Raw genomic sequence first — 11700 nt, 5'->3', positions numbered from 1 at the left:
GATCCAGTCGGATGTCCCTGCCCATGGCAGGGGTGTTGGAACTGTATGATCTTTAAGGTCCTTTCCAACCTAAACCATTCTATGATTCTACAATTCTATGATTCTTAGTCCAGTTCTTACTTACAGGAGTGCTCCCATAACAAAAACCAGAAAAACAATGCACTCTTACTCCTGCTGGTAGCCTCAGAGAGAAACAACATTGAAACAGCTACTATTTTTTCTGTTTTTTTTCTTTTTTCGCTAAAAAAGTCTCTGAATCATCAGATGAGGAGCTGTTGTAGCAGCCCTATGGCCACTAGGTTGCAGTAACACAGCAGACTACAGCAAATTGTCTCTGGACAGGATGATCAAACATTTTTTTTCCATGCCAAAGCACTGGACTAGCTCTCATGCGGACTCTCCCTTCTCTACGTTCTTGGGATTTTGTTCCTAACTCTTAGAAGGGCAGGGGAAGAAGTGCTCTGTAGAGCATCAGTGATTGGTTTTGCCATTTTGAACCACGGTGTTCATTTTTTTATACCAGTGGGCCTGGGGAAAGGATGCTAACAGAGAACTTCATGTATTAATTGGTATCTGAGAAACGAAGATGGGTAGTTCACAGCTGGGGAGTCAGTAGCAGTGAACAATCCTCAAGCTTCTTGCAGATGCTATGAAACTGTTGTAGCAGCCCTGTGGCCACCAGGTTGCAGTAACACAGCAGACTCCAGCAAAGTTTTCTTTGGACAGGGTGATCAAGCATTTTTTTCCATGCCAAAGCATTGGACTAGTTCTCATGCGGATTCTTCCTCCTCTGCCCTCTCGGGATTTTGTTCCTAACTCTTAGAAGGGCGGGGGAAGAGAAGAGGAGCAGCAGCCGAAAACTGTGTTCCCCTTTCTTTTTCCCGAAAGTCATCTGATTTCCTGAAAATGCCTAATACAAACCAGATCTGTGTGTGCTCCCCCGCGCAGCCTGAGCCAGCAGGATTGTGCAATTTGTTCTGGAAATCCCCTTTCCAGGCGAGAGCCGGCAAAGCGAGCGTTTCCCTGCAGCTGGGAATCAGCATCCCACGGGCAGAGGGTGCTTTGGTCCTGCCAACTGGAGATCTCTTCCCCAGAGCCCAGCCTGGGAGGGACTTCGGAGGAGGGTGTGCACGGGAAGAAAACAGGAAAAAAGGAAAAGGGAGAAGAAAGGGGAAGAGAGAAGAAAATCAGACGCCAACTATGGAGAGAAGGTAAACATTGCAAGCGATAGAAATGAGGAAATGAGGAATAGAAATAAAGATATTTATTCCTGAGTGTCGCTGTCTGAAAGGTAGAACAGTCAGGACAAGCTGTTCCCTCACCCCAGGGTCTTAGCTTAGTTTTTGGGATGCTGGGAAGAATTAATTGGGTACTGGAGGAGGGAAGTGCTTTCTATCTTAATTTGCTATGGGTGGTGGGGACACTGATGTTAATAAGGGGAGAACATGGGTAGCAGTGAGTACCAGGACAGAGGTCATCTCACCATTTGTGTCCCTTCTTGCTGCTTGGGGTTGCTGTATGCAAGAAGGAACAGAGATATCAACTTGCTTTTTGAGACAAATCATTGACATGTTCTCCACAACCTGGGCCATTAGGGTCTTTGAACTTCCTAGCACACGTGCAGAAGCACAGGCAATGTTAACCTATCACACTGTTTTTTCTCCCAGGACATAGATCCAAAGTCCAATTCCTGAAAGGCTGCAGAAAGGAAGATCTGCTTTTTCTAAATGTGGTGAGTTGTTGAAACTCCAAGGGGACGTCAGGTTTATTAATAATTTCATGTTATAAATCCAGTGTTTTTCCTGCATTACCCTACTGATTATAAAACCTGAATGTGTCTATGGCCCACATAACCTCCAGAACAAGGCAGTGAAGTAGGGAATTACACTTAAGACCCTTCTATTCAACTACTGCAGCATGCCCAGCTCCTATGGAGCTCGAGAGGAGCAGGGAGCATGGCTGACATTGTACTCCTGTTGTGTGAAAGGTGACAGGAGAAAGAAAAGCCTCACACAGCCTCAGTGTTGGTCATTAAAACTCCAAAGCCAGGAGCTATGCTACATGCTATATACAGCCAAAGACTGTGTGCATATGCAGAGAAGACTGCTGCAATGTTATCTTCCTTCCTTTGTTTCCTCAGGTACCTTTTCTTCTTTTGTGTCCCTGTCTGGGCTGATGCAACCTCCATGTATGGTGAGATCTTGTCACCCAATTATCCTCAGGTGTATCCCAATGACATGCAGGAATCTTGGGAAATCCAGGTCCCTTCAGGATATGGCATTCGCCTTTATTTCACACATATGGATCTTGAACCATCGCGGAACTGCGAGTATGACTCTGTAAAGGTATTGTCCCTATCCTCAACAGAGGAAAAGACAAGAAGGCAGGTTAGAGCACAAAACAGCAAGGCTGTATGTAAAGCTTAGGGCTGGAAGAAGACATAGACACATCCTTCTTGTTTTGAGCTCCAAGAAGCCCAAATGACTGAGTGTATCTGTAGTAGCAGTCACTAAATTGATTGAAGTTGCCTCATGACCACACGAGCATTGTCTGCCTACTGAATGTCCCAGCTAATAGCAATAAGATCAGGTGGCCTTGGAGAAAGACCAGGGTGGGACAATAGGATGGATGTTCTCTGCTGGGAGCTGCAATAACATGTGTCCTTTTGCAACAAATTAATGAACCTGTTAGACTGCCCTGTAGACCATCAATGATTGGTGATTTTGCTATTTTGAACCACAGTGTTCATGTTTCATACCAGTGGGCCTGAGGAAAGGATGTTAACAGAGAATTTCATGGATTAATTTGTATCTGAGAAACAAAGACGGGTAATTCACAGCTGGGAAATCAGTAGGAGGGAACAATCCTCAAATACGTTATGAAACTAGCTAACTAGAAGCTCCATTCAGCTGTACCTTGGCTGGCTGTCTTCCACCCTTGGCCAGATCATGACATAGCAGCCTTAGTCCCTCCTGCTAGCTATGTGACGTAGCCATGGTCTGGGAGATCTACTGGAATGTCCTGAGAAATACATGCAACTCAGGGGCCTTTGGTTAGCCACCTATACGCTGACCAACTCAAGTGTTGGTAGCTGTATGTATTCCAGTAATGAGATGAGATCTCTCTGCATTCTTCTGCAGATCCTGTATGAAGGCTTTGTTGAAGGTGTGCTTTGTGGGCAGAAGAAACCTCGTGTCCCTGGCTCCTCGATTGTGGAGGAATTTTATGTCCCTTATAACACCCTCTCTATGCACTTCCAATCAGATTTTTCCAATGAGGAGCATTTCACTGGTTTTGCTGCCTATTATGTTGCAGTGGGTAAGGTTAAAACATCTTGATCTGAATCCCTGTGTTGTCCTGGCTGGGGCTGGAGCTGAGGAGTGAGGAAGCTAGCAGAAGGGTTTTCCTTACAAGAATGCCATATTTAAAAGAGATCCCAGCAGACAGGACTGCTTTGCCATACAGCCAATCTAAATGCTGTCTTGGAGATACCTTTTTCTTGATGTGCACCAGTGTTTGCTTCTCTTAATTATCTTCCTCCTACCCTTAGGGCCTGCCCCTAATCTTGGCTGATTCATCTTTTCACACTTGCAGACTTGGATGAGTGCACAGATTTTGTGGAGGAACCTTGCAGTCATTACTGTAATAATTATATTGGAGGTTACTTCTGTACCTGTCCACCAGATTATTTCCTCTATAAGGATAATAAAACATGTGGAGGTAAGAAATCTATGTGAGCTGTGATCAAGTGAGATATTGTACATGGAATACCTCCTCTATCAACCCTCTCAACCAGCTTGGACAAAAGAGCATCCCACTGCAATTTTGACCTGGCAGTAGCCTGTAATTTGGGGGAATTTCTATTAAGATATTCTTAATAGTTTGGGGTTTTTTTTGTGTCAGGAAAATTAAGAAGCTTCTAAATTATATTCTCAAAAGACTGTGAGGGAGCCCCTTCTTAGCATACTGCTATCTGTGGATCTTTTAATCTCTGACAAAGTAGGGAAGTTCCAAGAAAACACAAAAATGGCCAAGGGCCTGCTTGGCTTCAGTCAAAAAATTGCGAAGTCACAAATGGTGCATGTTAAAATAATATGAGGACCTAAGCATGAAGAAAGGCGACTTAAATTGCAGGTTGAAGCTAAAAAGAAAGATGGATGGAGAAAGAGAGGACACTAAGACAAATTAAGTGAGACTGAGCAAAACTAAAGATGTGCTGAAGCTGTCCCCTAGTATGGAGGACACCAGGAAGTTGGCCAAAGGATGGGCAAGAATGCAAGGTGTCTCAGACCACTAGAAATTAAAATCCCTATCTAGCTGGATAGAGACAGACTCTGGTTTGAGGTTCCTGAAAAGATGCAATGTTGTGACATGATTGTTGCAGGTGACTAGAGAGACTGGAGATCTAGTGGAAGACAGAAAGCTTGTCAGCTTTAGTCCATTTCCTTTTTGAATCCTACCTGTGTTCCTTCCTTGATCCTAGTGAATTGCAGTGGAAATGTCTTCACTGAGCCAACAGGAGAGATTGCCAGCCCCAACTATCCCAACGAGTACCCAGAGAACTCACGGTGTGACTACCAAGTGGCTCTGAAGCCCGGCTACTTCGTGGCTATTACCATACACAGCGGTGACTTTGATGTGGAATCAGCCAACTCAGAAGGGAGTTGCCACGACAGTTTAACAGTAGGTGTGGGGCTTAGGGCGGGAGTCAGGATGCTCTGGATCTCCCCTCAATCTCCTCATATTCAGAACTCCCTCTGTGTGCTTAACTTTATTTTCAACTATGTTGCCTTTTTAAATTCTTGGGAATATCATTTTCTGTGAATACATTTGTTATTTCTTATTTCTTTTTCTTTGTTATTTTTCCAGTTTGTCTCTGGAAAGCAGCGGTTTGGTCCCTATTGTGGCAGTAAATTCCCAGGCCCTCCTGAAATCAAAACTAGGAACAACATTCTTGACATAGTCTTCCAGACAAACGGTGCAGTACAGCACAAAGGCTGGAAATTACGCTACTATGCAGATCGTGAGTAAACATTTGGGAAAGCATTCCCTCTGCTGCTGAGTTAGGAGGAGAGCTTGTCCCCAGTCAGATTCATGGTACAACAGCACGTTAACCTGTTCACAGCTGCTGGGATTGAGTAAACAGAGGATGCCTGTTTACTAAGGAGAAAAATCACTAGAGAGAAGAAGTTGGGAGCTGGAAGGAGAGTAAATCTTGACCAGTTAATCACTGTTTTCCACCTATCTGTTCAAAGCTGTAACCTGTCATCCGAGTGTCATCCCCAACTCTGTTCTTGACCCAAAGAAGGTCAAGTATATCTTCAAGGACAACGTGAAGGTGACCTGTGTAGAAGGCTATGAAATTGTGAGGGTAAGTTACATTAAAAAAACATGTATCTTCTCTGATTCTCTCAGCAGCTTTCTGATGCCATTTCTCATCAGCTATCCTGAGTACCTTTGGGGACTTGTTTTTCATCATGGCTGTAGTAACTGGAAACTTCTTCCAGCCATTGAAGCATTTGGAGGATCCTCCACTGGAATGCCTGTGTCAGATCTATTTCATGGCCAATGACTTATATGGGTCATATGTTCTTATCCCTAGAAACGAGACAGCATCAAGAGTTTTTACTCCAGCTGTCAGGACAATGGTGAATGGAGCAACTCCAATTTCAGCTGTGTTCGTGAGTAACCCATCTCTGTATTGTGGGAAGCAGACTGCAGTGGAGCCTTTAAGCTCTAGATCTACTGTATGTCCAAATTAGAAGGACACTGAATGACTGGGACGTGAGCATGCTGAAGGGACAGAGGAAGGGACCACTGATGACTGTACAGGGACTAGAAGAGCTGAATGGTTTCCCTATCATACAAAATGATAATTTGTTGAGAGAGGATGTCTCTTGGATTATATTTGTTTGTTTCTCCTCTACAGCTGTGAACTGTGGTGATCCCACTCCTATTGAAAATGCTCAAGCCATATATGTCTCTGAACTTCATGAGCCTCTGTACAAAGCTGCTTTCCAGTATCAATGTGATGCTCCTTACTATACCCTAGAAACCAAAGGGGATGGTAAGCATTTCCTCTGCTACACAAACATATTTCTTTGATCGAAGGCTTAAGAAATGGTACTGGCATCATCAATGTGCTGGGATTATATCTCATCAGGTCAAAAGTGGGAAAAAGTTCTTATTGATGTGGGGTTGCAGGCAGTAATTTTATGTTGCCTTGGTGTTTATAAACTGTAATAATGCCTGTACCTGGGCTGTTGACCTTAAATGCATCAGCAAGTCGTCTCTATTTGCCTGGTGGATTTTTTTGTCAAGTCTGGCACACTTTTCTGGTGGAAAAGTAAAGGACCTAAGAAATCTAGTTGTTGAAGTCCTTCAAAAATAAAGGCAAAAGCACCCTGGTGTGTTTCTATACTTCTAGGGAGATCTCAGCAATGTTTACCAAGCTGTGCTTTCTTTTTAAATGTGAAAATTAGAACATCATCTTAGAATCATAGAATAGTTTGGATTTGAAAGGACCTTAAAGATCATCCAGTTCCAACCCCCCTGCCATAGACAGGCACACCTCCCACTGGATCAGGCTGCCCAAGGCCCCATCCAACCTGGCCTTGAACACCTCCAGGGATGGGGCAGCCACAGCTTCCCTGGGCAACCTGTGCCAGTGCCTCACCACTCTCGTAGTGAAGAAATTGCTCCTCATGCCTAGTCTAAGTCTGCCCCTCTCCAGTTTAAAGCCACTGCCCCTAATCCTATCACTACAAGCCTTTGTAAACAGTCCCTCCCCAGCTTTCCTGTAGCTCCCTTTCAGTACTGGAAGGTTGCTCTTAGTTCTGCTCGGAGCCTTCTCTTCTCCAGGCTGAACAACCCCAACTCTCTCAGCGTGTCCTTGTATGGGAGGTGCTCCAGCCCTCTGATCATCTTTGTAGCCCTTCTCTGGACCCGTTCCAACAGCTCCATATCCTTCTTATGTTGAGGATTCCAGAACTGAACACAATACTCCAGACAGGGTCTCAGAAGAAGGGAATGGAAAGGGCAAGAGAGGAATAGAGGGTAAGATTACTTACATATTAATGCTCTTCAGCTTGATTGTATAATTATGGCACTCTTTTTGTTCTTGTGTTTTCCAAGTGGTGTATCACTGCTCAGCTGCTGGAGAATGGGTCAATGAAGAGATGGGAACAAAACTACCAAAATGTGTCCCAGGTACTACCAAAACCTGTGTATCTGTAATGCAGCATATGTTTCTTTAATTTCTCTGATTTTAAACTACTAAGCCTGAAAGCAGAGTTGATCCCTTTTATGTTGTTTGAATCACCTTGGACAGGCTATTTCTGAAAGCTGTATGCCCCAAAGAAAGGTCTGATGAGGCAGCAGAAAGAAACTGGAAATATAAGTGGGCAACATACTAAGACATCTGGTAAAACAGGACCTCTTCAAGTATCAATATCTGTTTCTGCACCAATTTCCCCCACCTTCAAGTGAGCACATTCATGTTCAGCACTTTAGATCTCTGTCTGTCTGCATTGCAGGTAGCAAAATACTGACAGGTCAAAAGAGATGTCTGACAGTGCTGGACTTTTCTTTCTTCGGTCCCTCCTAAGCTACACTGAGAGCTGTAACTTCTCTTCAAACCTCCCCTGGGGGTAGTGTCCAGCAGTCTACTGTGTATGACAGATGGAGTACCATTAGGGAAAGGGCTTTCACTGCTCTCACTTGGAAGTCATAGCCTAAACCCTTAAGGTTTAATGTGTACTTCATTGTTCAGCTACACTTACTGTGTCGGAAAGATCAAGCAATATCCCTGTCAAGGACCTTCTCATCCTCTCTTTGTGTCCTTAAGAGACACTGAGGAGGGAAGTGCATGAGTAGTACTCCTTCTCCTGACTGCTGGTAGTTAAGGCTGTGTCTTAACTTCCAGCTGACAGAGAGAATTTTAAATCCTATGTATTCTGTATGCTGTTCAGCTTACCCTCTTACAGGAGGCAGCATGCCTAGGGCTAGCTGGACGTGATGCTTGCTCACTGCTCCAAACCCCCATATACTCATTGGCGAAGTACAAGATCAACCTAAAGATCATTCAGCCCTCTTCAGGACCAACTCAGGCAATGACTTCAACTTTACATGTGCACAGTGCAAAAGGCAAGCAGTAAGATAAAGCTCAGGGAATTTACTACCCAAGAAGAGGTTATAAAGACTATGAAGACCAACTCTTCTCAGTGGAACACAGCAATAAAAGACAATGACAGATAACAGGCACAAATGGCAACAAAGAAAATTCTGACTGTATTTGAGGAGAAATGCTCCCTGGAGCATTGGAATTGTTGCCCAATCACCAGGCTTGAAGATGATCAGAAGCCACCTGGCAAAGCCCCTGAGCAAACTGGCTTTGCAGTTAGGAAGGCAGGGAGAAGGACAGTTCAGGATGAACGGGTTGAACTAGAGACATCAAGAGGAACCTTCCAGCCTATATCTTTCTATGATTATGTGAAATTCTTTAACAAATTTTGCTTTATTTAAATTGGAGGCTACCTAGTGGCTCTAATTCTTTAATCTCTGACTATACGACTGAGGGTTCAAAGTAAACAAGGCAATGTAATAAGAAATCGATTTCCTAGCCTTGTCAGAATGACCAGCCTTACTTATGCCCTTAGTGCTCATATTCTGCAAAATGCTATAGGACATTTTACTCAAAGAGCACAGAGGATCTCTGCACCCATAAGACCTACAGGTAAAATCTACGTTGCTAACATACTAGAAGAATGAAGAGGAAGAGTGGTAAAACATCAGTGACAAACCTGAACGCTTAACCTGAGACTATCTGGAGATCACAAAAAAAAAAACCCCTAACAACTAACAACCAAAAACTTGTAGAGTACAGTGTAATATTTTTAAGAACTTAAGCAAATATTGTTTCAAGACAATCCCTTCGCCTACAGGATGCAATTCAGCAATGGATAAATGCTAAGTAGAATGTGATTAATTTGTGAGTTTTGACATACCCAACACTGGTAGGGTGACAGCAGTTGTGAATGTTCTGCTTTCCAGAACAAGAGTTTGAGAACCAGTCTTTTCAGCCTAAATTGAATGTTGATTGTAATTTTGATTGAATTTTCTTGAATTTCTCTGTAAATACTAATTGCAAACTCTGTAACGTAGAATATAAACATTAGTTACTCAGAATCCAAAATTGCATAGAGGACACAGGAAGGAGGGGACTACGGGCTTTTTAGTGGTACTAAAGAATCCCCTGTTTGTAACTGATAATTCTCCCCTCTGGTCCCTCTTTTTTTCTTTTCTTTCCAGTCTGTGGGATACCTAGCAATCCCATCCGAGAGAAAGCAAGGATTTTTGGAGGCACCCGTGCAGAAAAGGGCAACTTTCCTTGGCATGTTTATTTCTATAACCCAAGGGGAGGTGGTGTACTCATCTCTGAAAGATGGGTAATGACTGCAGCTCATGTGCTGGAAGGATTTGACACCCCTGGCATGTATGCTGGGGTAATCAATGTGGGTAGCAACACCCTGTACCGAGAAGGCAAGCGGCTGATCCCAGAGGCTTCATTCATCCATCCTGATTGGAAAAAGCAGCCCATCGAAACCAGGACTGATTTTGATAATGATATTGCACTACTGAAGCTGAGAGAACCTGTGAAGATGGGCCCAAACATCTCACCCCTCTGTCTTCCTGGTAAAACCCCCGAGTATGAGTTACAAGAAGGTACTCTGGGCTACATTGCAGGCTGGGGCCAGAGAGAGACAGGGAAACTGCCTGTTTACCTTTGGAAAGCCCAGATTCCTGTGGTGGACATGGATATGTGCCGATCCGTGAAGCCAGAAGGCTCTGCCGATTCCAGCGCTTACCGATTCACTGACAATATGATCTGTGCCGGTGGTGACAAAGACAGCTGCAAGGGGGACAGCGGTGGAGCCTACGCTATCCAAGATCCTCTTGATGACAGACGGTACTATGTGGCTGGGCTCATCTCCTGGGGACCAAAATGCGGTACCTTTGGTCTTTACACCAAGGTAGCGCGTTACTTGGACTGGATTAGAGAGACCATGAGCAAGCATGAGGATGAAGAAGCTTTGCAGGATTAGCTCTTGCTTCTTTCAGGACAGTCACCCTTTCTAAATGTGGTTGTTACACATCCAGGCTGGCTGGGATCCAGTTCACTCTGCCTGTGTAATGCGCCCACTTGTCATTTCTGTGCTGAGCAGAAAGTCAGGAATAGATACCAGTTTCTCTCACTGTCATCGTGTCTGGGAAGGAAATTTCTCTTTCTTCATCCACTCATGGTAGCATAAAAGGAAGATGTTATTCTGGATAAAGAGGCTCCTTTTGTTTCCTTTCACTTTTTTCTGATGCATTTTCTTCCCACTTGGAGAAGATCGAGCCATGCTCCACCTGACAGGTAGATTTCAATGAAGATGAGAGAGAATAACGATTGGTTCCCAGGACAGATTCAGAGCCTGGTTTCTGATTTATGTATTTCCTGTATTATTCAGAATATCTAAGAGCATTAAAGTCCAAACCGCCTTTTGTGCAATGTGCTGTTGTGTGTGTATTTGCCGCCTTCTCAGTCTAGACCTAGTTCTTCTTGAAACTCCCCAAATCAAGGGTCTAGTCACATTTTCACCCACTACACTGCCAGCTTTTGTCAAGCTGTAATTTGTGCTACCTTGCCTCTCTACCTAAGAGTCCTTATAAAGTTCTTCTGAGAGGGTTGCATCTCATTGAGCAATCATTACCAGCAATGAGAACTTCAGAATTCTGAATAAAGCTGAGCAGAAGATTCATCTTCAAAATCCTTTTGTTCACCTGCCCTCAGGGCTTCATTTTTCAAACTTTATCATGTTAAATAAAAAATAAAGTTTGCATGATTCACGGAAGGTAGTGCTGTGGGAGAAGATTAACTGGCATGCATTAGCGTGTCTTCTGCTCCATAAAGCCTGGTATCACTCACAGATATCTTTCCGCTAAAGACGGTCGGGGAACTGGTGCAAATGGCATATGAAGACAAAGCAGAGGAAGCTGGGCTTGTTAAGCTTGAAAAGAAGAAAGCTAAGAGGGGGATCTAACTGCTGTAATCAGACACCTAAAGTAGGTCTAGAGAGTACACAGAGCAAGAGTCTTCAGAAAAGTGAAAGGTGACAGGACAAGAGACAACAGGCACAGATTAGAATAAGGAGGTTTCCAGTGAGCTTTTCCCCAGGTTGTAGGTCAGCTGTTAAACGAGTGTCATGAAAAACCGGGGATCTCCATTAGCAGACATCATAACTTGCCCAGGCAAGACCCTGAAGCTGTCGTGCTAGTCCTGCTGTCAGGAACGGGTTGGACTAGAGATCTCCTTTTCCAGCCTAAGTTTTTCTGACAGTTTTTCTGTTCTAGGAAATGGTGAGGAGGGTATGTACAGGCTTTATGAGGAATGGCTGAGTGAGCTGGGGTTGTTTAGCCTGGAGAAGAGGAGGCTGAGGGGAGACCTTATTGCTCTCTACAACTACCTAAAAGTAGGTTGTGGAGTGGAGGGTGATGGCCTTTTCTCCAAAGTGACAGGGGACAGGACAAGAGAGAATGGCCTCAAGCTCCACCAGGGGAGGTTTAGGCTGAACATTAGGAAAATTTTTTTCATGGAAAGGGTCATTGGGCACTGGCAGAGGCTGCCCAGGGAGGTGGCTGAGTCACCTTCCCTGGAGG

The 11700-nt window shown here is 44.2% G+C and overlaps 1 protein-coding gene across 1 annotated transcript; it reads left to right on the top strand.

The window, feature by feature from the left end:
• Positions 1–1125: 1125 nt before the first annotated feature.
• On the top strand, positions 1126–10552 carry C1S (complement C1s). The gene is made up of 12 exons (XM_069865847.1): positions 1126–1211; positions 1668–1732; positions 2141–2345; positions 3141–3318; positions 3595–3720; positions 4484–4683; positions 4870–5023; positions 5256–5371; positions 5603–5681; positions 5930–6067; positions 7135–7209; positions 9310–10552. Exons 2-12 carry the CDS (start codon positions 1728–1730, stop codon positions 10101–10103), a joined length of 2070 nt encoding a protein of 689 aa, XP_069721948.1. The 5' UTR covers positions 1126–1211; positions 1668–1727; the 3' UTR covers positions 10104–10552.
• Positions 10553–11700: the final 1148 nt, after the last annotated feature.

Source organism: Phaenicophaeus curvirostris, chromosome 1 (genome assembly GCF_032191515.1).
Source record: "Phaenicophaeus curvirostris isolate KB17595 chromosome 1, BPBGC_Pcur_1.0, whole genome shotgun sequence".
Lineage (NCBI taxonomy): Eukaryota > Metazoa > Chordata > Aves > Cuculiformes > Cuculidae > Phaenicophaeus > Phaenicophaeus curvirostris.
The sequence above is the reverse complement of the archived record's forward strand: the minus strand, read 5'-3'. Positions and strand labels throughout refer to the sequence as shown.